Source organism: Lotus japonicus, chromosome 2 (genome assembly GCF_012489685.1).
Source record: "Lotus japonicus ecotype B-129 chromosome 2, LjGifu_v1.2".
NCBI lineage: Eukaryota > Viridiplantae > Streptophyta > Magnoliopsida > Fabales > Fabaceae > Lotus > Lotus japonicus.
This window is the reverse complement of record NC_080042.1, coordinates 92469085-92488214: the sequence shown is the minus strand read 5'-3', so window position 1 is coordinate 92488214 and position 19130 is coordinate 92469085. Positions and strand designations below refer to the sequence as shown.

At 36.8% G+C, this 19130-nt stretch overlaps 4 protein-coding genes and 1 non-coding gene across 6 annotated transcripts; 2 read left to right on the top strand and 3 right to left on the bottom strand.

Moving 5' to 3' along the window:
• Positions 1–475: 475 nt before the first annotated feature.
• On the bottom strand, positions 476–2750 carry LOC130741099 (protein cornichon homolog 4-like). Its single transcript, XM_057593897.1, has 4 exons — positions 2571–2750; positions 2134–2315; positions 1111–1233; positions 476–1014 (listed from the first exon to the last, which is right to left on the bottom strand). Exons 1-4 carry the CDS (start codon positions 2640–2642, stop codon positions 978–980), a joined length of 414 nt encoding a protein of 137 aa, XP_057449880.1. The 5' UTR covers positions 2643–2750; the 3' UTR covers positions 476–977.
• Positions 2751–4356: 1606 nt separating this feature from the next.
• Positions 4357–5236, bottom strand: LOC130735877 (uncharacterized). Its single transcript, XM_057587750.1, has 2 exons — positions 4820–5236; positions 4357–4692 (listed from the first exon to the last, which is right to left on the bottom strand). The coding sequence occupies exons 1-2, from the start codon at positions 5079–5081 to the stop codon at positions 4574–4576; spliced, it is 381 nt and encodes a 126-aa protein (XP_057443733.1). The 5' UTR covers positions 5082–5236; the 3' UTR covers positions 4357–4573.
• Positions 5237–6789: 1553 nt separating this feature from the next.
• LOC130741097 (uncharacterized protein At4g22758) lies at positions 6790–8997 on the bottom strand. 2 transcript variants are annotated; one of them, XM_057593888.1, is made up of 3 exons: positions 8532–8997; positions 7384–7597; positions 6790–7198 (listed from the first exon to the last, which is right to left on the bottom strand). In XM_057593888.1, exons 1-3 carry the CDS (start codon positions 8826–8828, stop codon positions 6972–6974), a joined length of 738 nt encoding a protein of 245 aa, XP_057449871.1. In that variant the 5' UTR covers positions 8829–8997; the 3' UTR covers positions 6790–6971. The 2 variants fall into 2 exon arrangements, with proteins under 2 accessions (XP_057449871.1, XP_057449873.1); XM_057593890.1 differs by having other exon boundaries at positions 7002–7142.
• A 1221-nt stretch (positions 8998–10218) lies between these two features.
• On the top strand, positions 10219–10291 carry TRNAK-CUU (transfer RNA lysine (anticodon CUU)). The gene has a single exon. It is a non-coding gene; the product is annotated as a tRNA-Lys (tRNA).
• Positions 10292–13095: 2804 nt separating this feature from the next.
• Positions 13096–16021, top strand: LOC130741096 (uncharacterized). The gene has a single exon (XM_057593887.1). It carries the CDS (start codon positions 13347–13349, stop codon positions 15702–15704), a length of 2358 nt encoding a protein of 785 aa, XP_057449870.1. The 5' UTR covers positions 13096–13346; the 3' UTR covers positions 15705–16021.
• Positions 16022–19130: the final 3109 nt, after the last annotated feature.

Below are 19130 nucleotides of genomic sequence, written 5' to 3'. Positions count from 1 at the left end.
GGTGCTCGGCCTAAATGTAATAATATGCTTATGATTGTAAATGACAGGCCTTTTATTCAACATATATTTGGTACATCTGAAATCAGCCAAGGACCCAAAATAACTAGCTTCTCAGTGTACTCTTTGGCCTACATGTGATAGTATGTTTGTCAAGTTTGTAGATCATGCCAAAAATGGGATGATACCTAACATCTTCAACAGACTTCTCAAGAACAATTAAGGTCTAATCCTGTTTCTAATTCTACATGGATTACAACGACAGTACCAGTTCAATTTTCCTTAAAAAGACATTTTGTTCGTTGATCCCTCTTCTCTCTTTTATCTGAAAAAGATCAAATAAACATTGCTCAACTCGTTGATTTATCCTAGAGAGTACACAACTGATTCCAATGGCAATGGTTGTATTTTGTGGCATTGGAAAATAGACTTGTCAGAAAAATATGTATTCTACATGCTCTTCTAAACAATTTCAATATGTATGAATACATTGCTTGTACATTAGCAAAAAAAACAAATCCCTCATTAGTTACAAGTTCCTCCTCTATATGCTTTTAGTCATGCAGGAAGACGTGAGTTAAATAAGCACAAAAACTCCAGGATATGAAACTGCTTGCGGTACAATGATACATATATCTTACAGTCCAACATTCAAAACAAGCCTGAAACTCACCCCTAAAGTGCAGTTGAACATGTTAGTGCATGTTTGTTTTGGCGTTAGCGCAAACATGATTTCACATATCTAAAAGGCACCACCAATGGAGAAGTTAGATTTTGCCAAGTTGAGTTTAATGTAGACCGGAAAAGCAGGATTTTGACACATTGGCTTCAACGTGGATCCCACGTTGAGTTTAACGGAAATCCAAACACATTATTGTGTCATGTACGAGAAGTAATTAACTAGCTCTACCACAGCTGTTTGGGAATTTGCTGCACTGGTTACTTCCAGAAAAGGACTCCCCAAAAGAAGCAATCCATAATTAATCATCATGGTCATCCATTGATGTATAGATCATCCTACAGCAAAAAGAACTTTTTAAGAATGAAAACATCTATTATTTTATGAAATCCGTAAAAGTGACTGGACTATTCCTCATTTTAAAAAGAACGTACCAAATTACAGAGAGGAAAAGGGTGATAACAATATAGAAGAGCTTCACAAGCCGTTGCTTCTTCTCCCAAGAGAGCTGGTTAAATATCTCAGTAACATCAACCAAATGCTTTCTTTGTATATACCTGATCAAGATGTCAAGCATTATTATTATTAAGATCAATTAGCAGTACCGTATTAAGAAAAATCCAGCTCATTAAGATGTCAAGCATTATTATTGCAAAAGTAAAAAAAAAACGCATTCCCTTGAACTAGAAAACAGCATCTACCAAGCAAAGGATAACTAGTAATAAACAGAAATGCCTATAATAGGGGCTTCCACGAGTGAGAGAAACAAAAGCTATCAGACTATTCTGATGAGAAACTTCTCCTGAACTTTTCAATAGTTTCAGCTAGTAACAAGAAACACAATAACGAAAGTGTGTATAAGCGCATATGTATTGTTTGGTTTGACCTGAGGCTCCATCAAGTTAACCAAACCATATATTTTTGGCTTAAACAAACCAGGTCAAACCATACAGGGGCGAAAACTGCACAAAACTTCAATATTGTAAAAATAAAAAAATAATAATTTGGTTGGTTCTCTGGACATTCCTACACTAGAACTAAATTGCAGAAGAATTCAAAGACCCTATATTCAAACTCTCTTCTCCCACCCAAACTACAGCACAAGCAGGTTTTCTGGAAACAAAATATCTAATAATCAGCATACAAATTGTACCCTAATTAGAATCTCTCCATGAATAGAAAAACCAAAACATATGTTACTGCTATCAAATAGTAGAGACTTGTTACCATCAACAAATTACTCTTTTGCTAGCTAGGCAGTCACACTAAAGCTCTCTTGAAAAATGCAAAAGACTCTAAATTCAAAGTTGAAACTCAAGTAACCTCCTCACTCTCAAACTAGCCTGCAAAGCAAGCCACCTAGAGATTTCTTCTGAACAAAAGATATATAAGAATCCTAATCATTAAGAAGCAACAAACTTGCCTAACCTATTTAATAGATTAGATAGAAAACTTACATTCGAACGTTGTAGCAGAGATATGGAACACAGAACAATGACATGACCCAATGCCCAGTAATAAGGTAGAAGCAGCTGAGGAAACCTTGTATAATATATTCAGGCAAGACCACGGTATTTATTTGAGATGAGAAGTCATAAGGATTAATATAATCAAATTCCAGGTCTGCCAGGCACATTAGCTGCAACAAATGTTGAAACACAAGTAACTAGTTCATCAATCATCATAGCAATCCTTGAGAAATTCCAATAAGTAATACAACTCCTCAGGATATAAATTCAGAAAACCAGATAAAGCTAACTAGCAATGAATGATGGATCATGTTTTGAAAGAAACTCATCAAATTGAATTTGAATTCATCCACCCTGTTAAATCACATTCACACCACCAAACCCTAACTAGCAATAATGAATCATGAGAATTAGGGTGTGTGTACCTGGTAGGTGACGAGGACGAGTAAGGCAATGAGAAGGAAGAAGGAGATGAGCCAGATGAATAGATCAGCCATGCTCTGTCTCCCTCTCCCTTTCTCTTACCTTCCTACTTTGACTTTCCAAATTCACAATTACACAGAGAAAGAGAAGAACATAGTAGTCGCACGTGCGAAGCGCGCACCACACGCTTTAGTCCAGATATCAACGCAAGACCGCTAACAAGGACAGACCCGGATTCTCTGGAGTTGGACTTCAACTGCATGTCATGTCCCTGCAGTTAAATTTAATGGTCTAGATTTCATGCGATTCAAAAATTCACTGCACAGGATCTAAACAGTTGGATACGAACATGATTACATGAACCCCTACTTTTATTTAGTTAAAATTACAGTTGGAGTACTAGTTACTAAACTCGGAAAAATATTTTAAATGTAGTATATTATAATAATTTTAGTTTTTTTTCTTCATAGGCTCAAATGGCTACAAAACCCCCCACATAGTTATGGTCGAGCCATAAGATACATCACTAAATGAATGTTGTGTTAGTGAGGCATGAGACCCTAAGCAAAACTTAAACTCATCTAAACAGCTAGTCGAGCAAATGTAAAGCTCATGAAGTTGATGATTAAAAAACCGCTTAAATAAATTTTCATATCGTAAACTACTTACAATGAATGACAATACAAATGTTAAAACATTTACGTACACTCATGTTTGAATTTTAAATATAAGTTTGATTATTTTGTAACAAGTATTGTTCATTTGTTTACATATTATTCTTCTAAAACTTTAAAATATTTTTTATGATTCTTAGTTGAATTGAGAGTCGAAGTGACTTTTACAAGTATATTTCCTATCGTCAATGTATACAACCTTAAGACACTCTAAGCCTCAATTTGTATACGGCGATAGTAGAAGACTTCGAATCTAAATTTTTAAAAGAACAATTTTAATATAAATACAAATGTATATTATAATAATAATTTGGGAGATTCCTACCTACATAATGTATTTTTTAGCCTTGAGTGAATTAATCTAATGACTATCAGCTGTTGGAATACACTGATAAACAAAATTATTATAATTTATATTAGGTCTAGCTCAAAAAAAAAAAAAAAGTAGTTCAGGAGTGAAAATTGTTATACTTTGAACATAGGTGAGACTTACTATTAAATTTTAATTTGTTGCATACAAAATGTATTAGTTATAATTATTTTTTTAGGAAATAGTTATAAAGATTTATACACAACAAATAAAACAATAATTGTGTATACCAACCAAGCGGGTGGGTATTGAATATTGATAGTTGTTTAACATTTCATCCATATTAGAAGTGATTTTAGGGGACTCAATTTTCAATTTTGTGAATGAAAAAACCACTATATCACTTAATGAGTTGGTCGTAAAGCACAAGATTTGTCTCATGACCACCGGCCGTGAGAATAGCTCGACAAAAATAATTTTCCTTTATTCTTTCACATTCTTTATGAGTAATGATTCATTCACACCTCACTTTCTTTTCCATCTCATTTTTCTTCTTATCTCTCTGAGTTTCTTGTCACATCTCATATCATATCAATCATTTCTCTTCCTATTTACCCAAGGCGGAGGTGGATAACATTTGTAAACCAAACATTATTTCATTCCCTAATACCAAACAACATAAAAATCATTTCAATTATCAAACTACTTTCACAACCAAACACAAATTTAAGTTGTTATTGTGAGGGCCTAAAATTTTCTCATTGGGTGTGTTATTTTGCTTATTCAAACTGTGATAAAACCTGCTGAACCATAAAAACTGTAATGGGATTTTCCATGACAACTACACTATCAATGAAACTATTGTTTTTCCATTTCTTTGTCCTCCTCTGTTTTCAATCCATCAACAGAGGATGCATAAATATATCCTATTCATCTCAACAACAAATAATGTTCATACATCAAAATTCAAAATATATAGGAAACGATATTTCTTGGATACAACAAGGAGGCCGGGATTTGATCACGCACCACGACCCTGAATAGGTGGATATGGAAATGCAGAATCAACTGCGAGACACTTGGAGCAGAGAAAGAAATTCCTTGACCCCAGATTCTTCAACTTCTCACATTGCTTCAAACCTGCAACATTTCAATTCTTAATAGGCTAGGCATAATTGCAAAACCAGTAGCAGAAATTGTAACAAACAAGGTCAAAAGAAATGAAAAAAAAAAAAACAGAGAAACAGAGTAAAATATATATATATACCTTGGAGAGTGTAAGGGGAGTAGTGAAGGTCATAGCGATTTGGATCTGATTCCTTCAAGAGGGGCCTTCTTTTCTCCCTGTCATAAACTTCCAATGCCGCCTTTATCAAATCAGCGGCGGTGTTTTCCGGCGACATCAGGACCTGTATGGCGCCCAAGCTGTTCTCGACGGTCACGTTCACTAGAACCTTCGTTGGCTGAAGAGAGTCATTAGAAGTGGCTTTCATGGCTGGATTCCGAGAATTGGAAGCGGAACCACCCATTTCTCAGACTGTGGAGAAAGCATGTGGGTGGTGATGATGATAGGAGGGAGAATAGAGATACTGAAGAAGAAGAAGAAGAGTCCGTGAGGGAACGGGACGCATGACCAATCATTCATTCAGGGCTTGATTCTGCGTGGGCCGGGCTTAAATGGGCAAGGGAAGCTTCTTGGAAAGTGCTAGAGTTTTGTTTGGATTTAAGGAAAAATGAATGAATGAAATAAGACCCCATGTCTTCCTCAAGTGTGGCCTAACATTTATCTTGAGATGTTCCTTTGATTGCCTCCCGTATCCTTTCACAACAATTATTTTGTTTCTAAAGGTTTGTTTAAATCATTTACTTTAAATATGAGGTAAATTTATCCTTATTTTAAGTGGTGTAATAATAGTCTAACATGTGACTGAGTCGTAATTTACTAAAACAAATGTCAAAATATTATTGGACCACCTAAAATTATGATGATTTTACATCATAGTTATTTACACAAGCTTTCAGTTTTAGGTTTAGGACGAGGTGGGTTGGGTGACTCAACTCACTAACCCGCCCAAGCTACCAGACTTAAACTACCAACCATTCGGGTAAATGATAAATTTGGCCGGGCCAAACCACATATCATATTGTCTATGATTTTAAAGTGTTTGGACGTGTTTTGGTGAGTGGCCTCGTGAATCAACCCGAAAAGAATTGCTTCTTATTGTTTTCACATCATATTTATATGATTTTATAGTATTTTTACTTTAATATGATTTTATGTGATTTTTAAGTGTTTATACTTTAATATTATGGTCGGCCAAATCGGGGCGGTGTAGGCTGACTTTCTTGACACACTCATTAGCGAGTCAACCAATACTGATCCACTTATGGTGGGTTGCAATCAGGGCGTAGTGACTCGTTCCACTTTATCATCTATCAATTCGAATTAACCCATAGTTCTATACCAAACCAGTTGAAAGTAGTGTTTGTCTTTAAGAAAGAGAGTTGTTACAATTGAAAGGTGAGGTTCATGCGAGGAAAGACTTACAATGAACATACTAGTTACCTAGAGACAAGGGGGGTAATAAGCGACTAAGAGAGAGAATTGAAAATAAGTACAATCCCAAAGATTCTTGATAACTCAACATTTCAAACTAATGTTGAATCAAGAGGCAATTCATGGAATTTAAACATCTTAGTAACCGTGGGAAAGAAAGTAAAAGAATTCTCATAGTAGTGTCAAGTGAGACGAGAGCATCCTAATCCATAAAAATAGGGTTGTGAAAGAGTACAAGTTTCGTGCTACTAGACAAAGTGGTATAGTGTTGCACCCTAAATGGAGTAAAGTGCCACTAGCTCTTCCTTAAGTAATATTGGGTTGAATGACTATTAGTAAAGTAGCATTGTGATATAGAATGGTGAAAAGCACATAATAACGAAGTGAAATAAAACATGAAGTCATAAGCTCCCAATCAGTGATAGGAGCTCAGTCTGGGGGGCTCAGACCGCATGCCTATGGAAGAATGGACTGGCAAGTCAAAAGTAATTGCTTGATTGAGGGAAGCCAATATAATTAATACTCGCGAACAATAGTCTTCATAAGGTAATTGTCAATCCGAAATTAGGTGTTCATTCTCTCAAAAGCAAAGAATAACTTGCAATCTTTCGTGCCGGGTACGTGTTAATTGGTTACAAGTTAGAGTTTAAAAAGTTAGAAAAGAGTGCACATCTCAGGAATTACTAGACCAAACTTGAGTATCATAGTAATCATTTCCAAACAAAATAATATAGTATTCACACGAAAATTGAATAAACATTGTAGAGCAAATTGAAATTGAAAGAGTAAACATTATGAGTTGAAAAGCAACAGATAAAAACGGTTGCTGCTTTCACGTGTGAAGGAGGTTTTGGATCCTTTGTCATTGTTCACAAACGGAAATCTTCCATAGCCTGCGAGCTCTTCTGATAATTTTGCTAATCTTTCGGGCAATCAAAGACTGGAGTAACATTGGAGGAGTTGCAAAGGGCGGCGAAGCAGGGTTACGTGTGACTAATTCCGATTGAGAAGTTGATGCAGCAGCATTACTCTTCTGCAGATAAAAGCTTCTACTACTTACATCCCCAATTAATTCTGATTTATCTAAACCTGGCAAGTTAAAAAGATATGTGCTCAATCAATAATATTGAATTACCCCCGCCCCTAGCCGATCGCAGTAGTTAAAGTAGTTGTTTAAACCCCTTAGTAAAAAGTTTGATCTCGAAATTGCGAGATCAATTTAGTAAAAAAAGAAAATAATCTGTCAAATGTAAGACTAAAATTTTTTCACTTACTTTGAACACTGAAATAGGAGCAGTGCAATTGGAATGAAGATGCCACGTTAGGATCGATCTCGGGGCTTCTTCCTTCTTCTCTGTATTTATCCACCACACGCCTTATTGTGTCTTCCACTGTTGACCCCAACTTTACCAAGATTCGGACTGGTCCTGAACTTCCTTCAACTGTAACATTAACCACCACCTTAGCTTCCTTGTCGTACTCCTTTATCTGAACACAAAACATCACCAACAAGAACAGGCAATTTCTGAGTACAGAGAGCACAAAGCAATACAGAGCAGTCAATTGTAGCTAATGTTATTTTTTGCTGATCAAGTTTATTACTCTAGTAATTGGTTACAAGTTACAACTGATACATACTACGTATTTGTACCTAAAAATTAAATTACCAATTCTTTGTTACGTAACCTGGATGATAAAAAGACTCACATTCACATGCACATGGCATGACAAATTAATCAAACATCAAAATTAGGTTGTTTGTGATATTAAAGGATATAAAATGAAAATTATCTATGCTTGCTTGGTCTAGCTAACAAAATAGTAGTAACACCATTGAAAATATAGATATATATAAATTTGCACACACTACCGCCTATCAAATGTCAACCATAACTTAAAAAAATTATCTCATCCTGTCTGATTGTCCATCCCTTTTCTAACTTTCAGAATATTAAAAGTATAATTTATGGTCAAAGTTTTTAAGAATAATTTCAGTCTGTAAAGGCATGCATCATGACATAAAGAGGTCAATTATACCAAACTTCCACTCTTGGTTTACGGCATCTCTAATTTCCATTGCTTCAAAATTAAAGAAACCTAACATTAGTTTTAATTACAGTTTTCTATCCGTAGAAAGGAAGCAAGGAAACCGGTTTTATGCAGAATCGCAAGGCATCAAAAGAATTGAAAATTATCTTTAACAAAAACAATGAAATTAAAAAATCATCTCTGATCTTCTCTCAAAATTCAGGATATTGATTTCAAATTAATTGAGCCATCTATACTCTGGTGCCTTGAACAGTTGAACTTTACATATATATATAGCAGATTAAAGAGTTGCACATGTCGCGGTTGGGAAAAGTAATATACATAAAATTAGTTAACATAACTATAATAAAAAACATGTCTAAACTCAACTAACCTGGTTAGTGCAAATCTTTGGAGAGGAAGCAAAGAGAGAAGGGGAAGATAGAAAAGCATCTGAAAACGTTTGAGGACGGAAAAGCGTCTCTCCTCTCCTCATTGAAAGGTTACCCATATCATCAGCATCGAAATCAATATCATCCCCCTGTGGAAGCAGAGGCGCTGATGAGCAACGCTTCAAGATATTGACAGGCTTTGACTTACTCTTCGTCCTACGACGGGGTGACGGTGACGGATGCGGCGGTTTATTACTCCTCCGGGACGTGATCACCGGCGATCTTGGCCTTCGCGACATAGAAGTTTATGTGGTTGATGGATGGTGTGAAACTGTGAATATAATATAATAGGATGAGAAGTGAGAATGGTAGTTAATATTGTAGCAGCTCCATTGCACCTTTCATTTCAAAGTTCCTTTATTTTTAATTCACGTGTTAATGTATTGAGGTGATGTTTGTGCCATCTTTGAGAGAAAAAAAAAACAAGGCCACGTGTGGGGCCGCAGTCCATCCACTTGAAATATGGGGATTGCTATTCTTTTTTCCTTTCCCTCTTCTATATGCTTTCATAGATTCGGACAAGAAACGTCAGGAGCCGGCCACCCACACATATATTTTGTATATAGTTTTAATCAACAGAAAGTTTGTAAATATTCACTTTCTTTACTGTGCTATAAGGATTCAGTTTTTAGTTATGTTAATAGTTACACTTACATGTATGGACAAAAAAAGTTTTATTACGAATATGAATATGTGTGATATCTGTTATGTAAAATGATTTGTAGACATCTGCATAGTGCAGACATCCAACAAACATTCAAGATTAATAAGATTGAATTAGTTTTAGAATGGTATAATTATAATATTGCCATAACCCATACTCTTTCGGTGTTCACCTACGAGGAGTTGAGCTCCTCCACCAACCAATTAGACACCAAATACAAGATCGACAACGTCAGGTTCCACTCTGTATACTTGGGTCATCTCGTCGATGAAAGGCTTACGGTGGCAACGGCGTTCTCAACCAAATCATTCTACAAAGAGATTTTGATCCTCTCCTCCATCAACAATCCGAACCTCGCGAAGCTCCACAACTACACAACGACCTGAGATATGGCTTCCCCTGATCTACGCAACTATGTCCTAAATGACACCTTAACTGGATCACCTCCATGGTCAGATGTTTCTCTTGCATTTCGAAGAATCTATAACCTTGCTAGTGAGAATAGAAGGTAGGGATCGAAAGAGGAGGAGCGTGCGAGAGGGAGGGAGAAAGAGGACTAAGGAGGGTGGGAGGGAAAGAAAGAGTAATTATCGAGTAAAAAATATCATTTGATCCATGGTGGACTACAATATTAAGTAATGTTACTCGTTACGAACTAGTGTTGGACGAAATACGAGAATGTTAATCTATCATGTTTTAGGAAAAAGTCAAAACAAATTAAAATATAAGATATAATTTGTAAAAAAAAATTTACGGCTACTGTTAGCTCCTTGTGTTTCGTTGTAAAAAGTATTCAAATTAACAATCAGTACTCAAATATTAATGTTTTACCCTAGTCTCACCTGCTATAATATAGCATGTTAAGGATAAGTGTTTGTGGAAATGTAATCTCACTAGGTCTACTTATGGATTGAAACCTCATATATTATGCTTTATCAAATATAAATAAGTCATGATATCAACAAGCCCGTCTAGCTCAGTTGGTAGAGCGCAAGGCTCTTAACCTTGTGGTCGTGGGTTCGAGCCCCACGGTGGGCGATTTGTTTTTCATTTGAATTTTTTCAACCATTTTGACTTGTAAAGTTTTTTTTTTTTGGGTCGAATTTTAACTTGTAAAGTGAAACCATCCTTGAAGACATTGGGCTAGCCCAGTGTACTTTTAATGGGCTTCAATTTATTTTATGCTGAGCATAAATTGAATATTTCAGTTGTGACTTCGACCAAAAAAACATTTCAGTTGTGACAAAAATATTATGCCCACTTCGACAAAAAGAAATAAAACATAAATTGTAGATTCTTTTATAAAAAATATGCGTCTCAAAATCTTTTTTTATGTTGACAAAAAAATCTTTTTCACAAATTGCATGAATTCCCAGTTGAAGGCGTACAATTATATTTTAATCTATATACATATTTACTTTATTATATGTTTATCAATATCATGCTTAGTAGTTTCAAAAAAAAAAATCAATATCATGCTTAGTTATGGTTTCTAGCCATTTTTGTGATAAATTCAGGCTTTTATCTGTATTATTCATTGCTATTGTGATGCTAACAAATGGTAGAAGAGAAACACATTGTTGGGTTAAAAATTCCAAGGAAAATAGTGTTAAAATTGTTAAGAAAATAGTAAAAGGTTATAGATTCAAGAAATTAAATTACACATGCCTCTGTCTTGATCTGTAATTTCATTTTGTTCGTGCTGATAACGTGTTAAGAAAATAGTAAAAGGGAGAGGAGAGAAGAGTGAATGCATGAGTGAAACAAGTAAATTGTGGAATTGAAGATGTTTGATGCTTTATTCATCATCCTTTATTTATAGCATCAAGGTCTACAAGTGAGATAAAGAGATATGGGCTTGACCCATTTGCCCATGGTGATCATCTATTCACAACAAAAATTATATTATTGGATTATACACTGAGAATAATCTACTTATTATCCCACTCATCTTCTTACTTAGTATAAATTGGGCCCGTCAATTTTGTGTGTTTGTTCATCAGGCCAGCTATTTCTAATACCATAGCAGGTTGCATTTTTCCAAAGTTTTCAGGAATTTGTTGGCCCATTTTCTTGCTTTTTCACCTACCGCTTTTATAAAGTCGGTGAAATTGAAATTGAGTTTTCTCATACTTTATCTCTTTCTTTTGGAAGGCATAATTAGAAATATTTGCTTCTGAATATTTTGCCGTACCCGTGGTTTTGATTCTTTGGTAATAATGGGGACCCCAAGCTTCTTATGTATCCTCACCTTGTTGTCGAACATCATTTTCTTTGCTTATCCATTTTTGGTATTTTGGCTAATGAGGGTGAAAACTTACCTATATCATGTTGTGACTTATTCTATTCTTTTTAATGTGGATACGAGCTTGCTCAAACCTTGAATCATCTCCTTTTAGTGTGTATTTAGCTTGCTTGTATATCAAGTCATTAAAAAGAAGAAATCAAAATGGGTGAGAAGAAAGGGATGAAGCAATGTGCATAGTGGAGATTGTCACAAGTGAAATGTTCACTTGATGAAATGCAAGATGATTTCCTAAGAGAAACTAGAGTGATGTCCATTAGCTTACAAGTGTTTATATAAACTTAATATCATTCATATATGATCCAAATACGGAGAGCAAGCTCCTTATAAACATGGTGAAGGATTGTCACAAATGAAGTGTTTACTTATGAAATGCAAGATATTTTATAAGAGAAACTAATTATTCGCTTCAACGCCATCTTTTATTATAATCACTAATAGGACCTTTTCGAGCTCAAGCAAATACCATATATATTCGTTTTGAAAGACTTTCAATTCAAGTGGTTGGTCTTTCTCTTAAAGTTATGTTGAATTGTTTCATATATGGTTTACAATTGAGAATCATCAATTCTATGAACTTATTCAATTTCCAAGTCACTGAATTGACAAAATTAAATGAGTAAAAACCCAAACTATTGTAAACCTAGCTAGCTCTTACCCTTATACTCCCACACTTACTACAAGTACAACCACAAATACATTCACATTCTTCTCATAGTCATACCTATGGTTGACTAGAAAAGATCCTGATCGACATCCTCCACAACATTCTCTACAACCAGTGGAGTTTCTATGGTCGTCGTCTCTCCCCAAGACTCCCGTTTTATCTTTGTCTTTTTCATGCTCCAAATTAACTGATCGTTCATCTTATACATATAATGCAATACAATATTTTACAAAGACTTTCAGCATATTCTCCATAATAAACAACACAATTAAACATTTATCAAACAAGATAATACTTAAAAAAATACATCATACTTGACTTAGGTGTTTGTTCATTACATTATTGTTTATTTTTCATTATTTCCACATGAATAAGTTACAATATAAAAGCCCTGTCATGAAAAAATCCTTTATTTATCATGTAAATTTTAACAATAAGATAAAACTATGGATCATGTAAATTTTATTGTGTCTATTGAATTAAAATATATTTTCTAGAGTTGTTCAATTTCTAAGCTATTTTTCTATAACAGAATTTCTAGATTTAAAAATAATTTCTAACAAAATAAACAAATCAAAAGGAAAAGAGAAGGAACAAAGAAACAAAGTAAGACCCCAAGAGTAGACCCGAGAACTAAAGAAAAGGGAAATATGAATTAAATAATAATGCTACAGAACGTGAAACGGATGTCAAAACTCCAAACATGGCAAAGCCGTTAAAGTGCGCGTGATAACCACTCCCCAAGTAGAAGTAAGTGGGAATTGGTCTTTGTCTCCTACGTGTGACAGTAACAACTGTTGTACCAGCATTACCTCGTTGAACCAGTTGCTATCAAACATCCCTGAACAATGTCTCTCACGCGCAACTAGTCCCCGCGTGAACCTTTTTCACTTCTTCTTCTTCTTCTTCTTGTTTTCACTTTCAGTCTCATTTGCCTTGCCATTTCTAGTACCCTACCCCATTCCTCTTTCTCCTCCAACAAAATTCAAAAAGAAACCACTCATTTCTGAAATAAATTCAACTCTCAACAGATCGCTTCTTCTTCCCATGGAAATCCACCGGAAATTCAAATTCCGGCCGCCGCCGCCACCTGCTTTTCCGGGCTGAATGCACAGAACTCGATGCTTCTTCATTGGAGGCCAGACGGCAACGAAGAAGAACAAGAACATGTAATCAAACAAACACAAGAAGAGTTTCCAATTTCCATCACCAGTCACACTCATAACTCTGTTTCTGCTTCTTCTCTACTTGCAATGGCGGCTACTGCACCTTCTGCTGACTCAGCTTCAGCCGATGAACTCACTGTAAAAGCTGTACAGAAGCGCTACGATGGTTTGGTCACGGTTCGAACCAAAGCTGTGAAGGGTAAAGGGGCTTGGTACTGGGCGCACCTTGAACCCATGCTGGTTCACAACGCCGATACAGGGCTACCCAAAGCGGTGAAGCTCAAGTGCTCTCTCTGCGACGCCGTATTCTCCGCTTCCAACCCCTCTCGCACCGCCTCTGAGCATCTTAAGCGCGGAACCTGCCCCAATTTCCACTCCGCAGCCAAACCCATATCCTCTGTATCTCCTGGCGGCGCTACTGTCTCGTCGCCTCCTTCTCCGGCGAACCACAGTCAGCGGAAGAGAACCTGCTCTGCGGGCCCTACCTCATCGTACCACGTCCCGCCGCTGGTGGATCCGTGCTTGGAGCTCGCGTACGCGCCGGCGAGTTTGCTTCCTCCGCAGCAGCAACCGCATTTGATGCTGTCCGGTGGGAAGGACGATTTGGGAGCTCTGGCGATGTTGGAAGACAGTGTGAAGAAGCTGAAGAGTCCTAAAACTTCTCCGGGGACATCTCTGAGCAAAATCCAAGTCGACACCGCGTTTGATTATCTCGCTGACTGGGTTTACGAGTCTTACGGCTCGGTTTCTTTCTCCGGTTTGGAGCACCCTAAGTTCAGAGCATTCCTGAACCAGGTTGGTTTGCCGCCGGTGTCTCGCCGAGACTTCACCGGTTCCAGATTGGATACCAGGTTCGAGGAAGCCAAGGCAGATTCAGAAGCTCGAATCAGAGACGCCATGTTCTTCCAAATAGCCTCTGATGGCTGGAAACAGAGGAATCACGGTGAAGAAAAGCTGGTTAACATGACTGTGAATCTCCCTAATGGAACCATTTTGTACAGAAGAGCAGTGTTTGTTCCTGGTTCTGCTCCTTCCAATTATGCAGAAGATGTTTTGTGGGAGACAATCACTGGCATTTGCGGGAATGTCCTGCAACAATGTGTTGGGATAGTTGCAGACAAGTTCAATGCTAAGGCTTTGAGAAACTTGGAGAATCAGAATCATTGGATGGTTAATCTCTCTTGCCAGTACCAAGGCTTCATTAGTTTAATCAAGGACTTCACCAAAGAAATCCCCTTGTTCACCACCGTGTCTGAGAGTTGTTTTAAGCTCGCGAATTTCATCAATTACAAATCTCAACTAGTTCGGAATAGTTTTCACAAGTATCAAATGCAAGAGCACGGGCACGCGTGGCTAATCAGAATGCACTCTTTTGAGGACTTCAACTTTGGTTCTGTGTATACAATGATGGAGGACATTTTGAGCTCAGCTCGTGCTTTAGAGCATGTTCTGCTTGATGAACCGTTCAAGATTGCTTCGATTAAAGACGCGAGCGCGAGAGAAGTTGGGGATATAATTCGAGACGTGGGGTTCTGGAATGATCTTGAAGCAGCCCACTCGTTGATTAAACTGGTGAAGGACATGGTTTGTGAGATTGAGACAGAAAGGCCACTTGTTGGACAATGTCTTCCCTTGTGGGATGAATTGAGAGCAAAAGTGAAGATTTGGTGCTCCAAATTTCAATTTTCAGAAGCATTGTTGGAGAAAGTTATTGAGAAACGGTTCAGGAAAAACTACCACCCTGCATGGGCTGCTGCATACATTCTTGACCCACTTTATCTGGTGAGGGACACCAGCGGCAAGTACCTTCCGCCATACAAGTTTTTGGCGCCGGAGCAGGAGAAGGACGTGGACAAGCTCATAACGAGGCTTGTCTCACGAGATGAGGCGCACGTTGTGTTAATGGAGCTCATGAAATGGAGAACACAAGGGCTTGATCCTGTGTACGCGCGAGCCGTGCAGATGAAGGAGAGAGATCCTGTAACTGGAAAGATGAGGATTGTGAATCCACAAAGCAGTAGGCTTGTTTGGGAGACTTATTTAACAGAATTCAGGTCCTTAGGGAGGGTTGCAGTGAGGTTAATATTCCTACATGCAACCTCGCGTGGCTTCAAATGCAATTGGCCTTTGCGGTTAGGACACTCCAGGGTAGCACTGGAGAGGGCGCAGAAGTTGATATTTATCGCAGCTCATTCGAAATTGGAAAGGAGGGATTTTTCCAGTGACGAAGATAAGGATGCAGAGCTGTTTGCCTTGGTCAATGGTGAGGATGATGTGTTGAATGAGGTCTTTTTGGATACATCCTCAGTGTAATAACAAATTTTGTGTTATTTAATCGGTTAGGAATTTTCAATTTTTAGGATTTATTGAATTCTTTCCACAACCTTCTTCCTTTTCCTGTGTCTTCTTTAAGTGGTTCACCATAGCATGATTTGTTTCCCAGTTTTTAAATATGCAGGTAAAGGCTACCTTTATCTTGTTGTTTGTAAAGCAATGTGAAGCTAGAGAAAAGGGCATGACCAGTCAGAATGGGAAGTGTGTTGTAGAAATTGTACGTTCCTCTAGTGATTTTAGATTAATAATATTTGTAAAGGGGAAATTTTAAGCATTCCTCCTTTATCTCTGAGAAATCTTCATCTCAAACAGTCAAACTTCCTCACCAGTTTTGCTATGTAAAGTGAGGAACAATGCAGAGATACTATTGTTATTTTCAGCAGGAACTATCTTGGAAGGGATCTTATCTCTTTCAGTAAAAGCTGCAATTATTCTTTCAAAAACGGATAACCTTTGGCATGTGAAAGTGGCATTAGAATTTGTTTCTGCTTATATGGAATATTGACAGGCATGATGCCTTTGTAATATCAGGGCAGTTGCTTCACTTTCAATCACTGCAGAATTGATGAATTCTTTGGGCTCCAAAGGCAGTCAGCTTTCTGTCTAAAGTCAAGGCCATGCATAAATCATCTCAGTGTCCTCTTGAATTAACGTACTTCAACCATGTAACTTTACATATTTTATTTGCATGAAATCAGTTGCATATAATCTTTAGACGCTATGGTTTCTTCAAACTTCCCTCAGACCATTTCAATCTCAGTAGCTGAATTCTCAAAATAGGTAGCAAAACACAGTTTTGTACTAGTTGAGATCACATTATCTGCATTACTGTATAGTAATTATAGGTTGAAGGTACATCAATTATCATTACAACGTTGAATTCATGTTTTTTCGTGGCATTGTGGACATTGATATCATTGGTCTGGTAAGGAAACCATGAAATTGTTGGTTGTTAATGGAACATGTTAAGTGGTCTTCCTAGTACTACAAAAGTATTCCATGTGGAAAATTGGCTTGAATTTTGAGGCGTGGTTTAACATCAACCTCAGAACTCAATGCAGGTCAAGTGTCAAATATATTCTCAAACGAAAATATTACTTGGACATACAATTTTCAGCGACATTCAATCAATACACAGTTTAGCTTTTAACTGTCGCTCATGACTACTGCTCTTAAAAGCCACTGCTAACCATGTGTCGATTGGATGTCTGCTTAAAAGCGGATGTCCACATGTAATCACCCATTCTCAAACTGGGGACTTGATTAAAGGCTTTGATTCCCAAACAGCAACCTCTGAACCCCATAGTGAAACAAGTGGAAATCTTTTTCCAATTAGCATTGGTTGTTGGGGATAGGTCTTCATTAAAGTTTTGTTTAATAATGAAATTAAAATATGGGTAGCTTCTGTTTTAAACTTTCGATTCCAAAGCTTGTGATGTGTATAGAGGGAGGGTGATTGGATTGGGTGACTGGGAGAAAGGTGTTGAGAGGACCCAAAGCAAAGGAATACTGTCGGCATGAAGCAGCGCAGAAAATGGTGGAGAGCGATTCCTCAACAACGATTTTTAACCAGTTTCTTTCTTTCTTTCTTTTAGACTTTTCCCTACTTTACAACTGATTCTGCGAGTTGTTAAAAGAATATAAATAACATATACTAACTAATAGTAGTAAAAATATATATATTTATGAGTGAACCAGTTTTTAATGTTATGTAGAATTGCCCTTGAAATTAAGCTAAGCTAGATCGGAGTTGTCTGTTAAGTGATATTAGTGAGGATTAAATTTTGTTATTTTTATTTCTTTACTTGAATAATGTATTGGTTTCTTTGCCAGGAAATCAGATTTAAAATACAACCTTTTGACATAATTTCATTTAGTTGTAGTACTTTTTATTTTCCTCTTGAGATTAAAACAAAGGCCAAATTGACAGTGTGCTTATTATTCTCATATGAGGCAATTATGTTGGCACTGATAATGGGTAGTATGGACCCTCTTACTTCATAATCATCGCTTTTTGGGAGAGAGCATTGAGGTCATCTATACCACTTTTCTGGAAAGCATTAGAAAAATACTCAATAATTTTCTAAGGTCTATAAAGAAAGAAATAAATGGAAGCAGAAAACTAGACACACGTATTCCATGAGATTATCATCGAGTAATGATATATACACACCTCATTTTTTAAATACTTCATTTCCACCTCTTTTTATTTCTATCTCTCTCTTCTTATCATCTATCACATCTAATATTTTCTCTCTCTTACTTTTTCTTTTTTTTATATCTCTCTCTTCATTTCACCTCTCTCCACCTCAAAGAGAGGTGTGAAGATAACATTATTGGATTATGATCTAATCTAATGCCATCATATCATAGTCATAATGGTAATACTAATATACATACGAATCTCCCTCCTTATTGATGGTTTTCACTTTTATCATACACACCCACCACTTCAAACAGTAAAAATTAAAAAAAGTACAAAGATTAATTTTAAGTGGGGGTCTTTAACTTAGGTGAATAAAGTGATGATGAGTAGAAAAGTAGTGTGGAGAATAGAGTAGAGTATTATTATCCCCACTGGTTGGGTCTTGTAATTACTGATTTAGTGAGAGACAGAAATCATTGTCGGCAAGTGTTAACAAAAGTGACTGCTCACCAACTAAAAGCTCGTTCATTCTCTCACTTTCTCTGTATCTGTTTGTCTGTCTTACACTAAAATGCAAAGCTTTTTTCACCAGTATGGTATATGCTATGCTCCACTCTACAGTTGAAGGGTTAAAGGAAAAAGGAAAGAAAATAATACAATGATTAGTGTAGGACGACACAGTGACACACACACACATTGTACAAGAACAAGAATCTTCTTCTGTTCCGAGGCCTTTTTTTTTTATATGTTTCCTACTCCTTTATTTTATTAACTATTGTTGGTTTTCCTTAATGGCTGACTTTATTTGTATGTCCCTTTCTACCGGGAAGCGCACATCGATGCTTGACAGGAAGAATAACAATGTCGTTGAGACCTATGCTTCAACATGGTTACCCATCTCCGCACAAAAAGTTTTTGAATAGAAATGGAAATAGCGACGGATTTTTGAAAGGAACGTTTCCGTCGTAGATGTCATCACAGATTGAAAAGTGACGACCCCATCCGTTGCTATTGGTGACGGATTTTTTGGCTCGCTAACTGCTACATAACAACAAAATCAGTATTCACAACCAGCAAAATACGACTTAGCGGCGGAATTTGGGTAAGACAATAAGGCTAACTGAGACGGAATTTGCCACAAAAGTCCCCTCTCTAGTGCTAATTTCATCTCTTATTAAAGTACAGTTAAAGTCAAAAAATTGTGACGGATATAACTTTCCGTCGCAAAAAACCAGTTTCCCTCCCATATAATACCTATA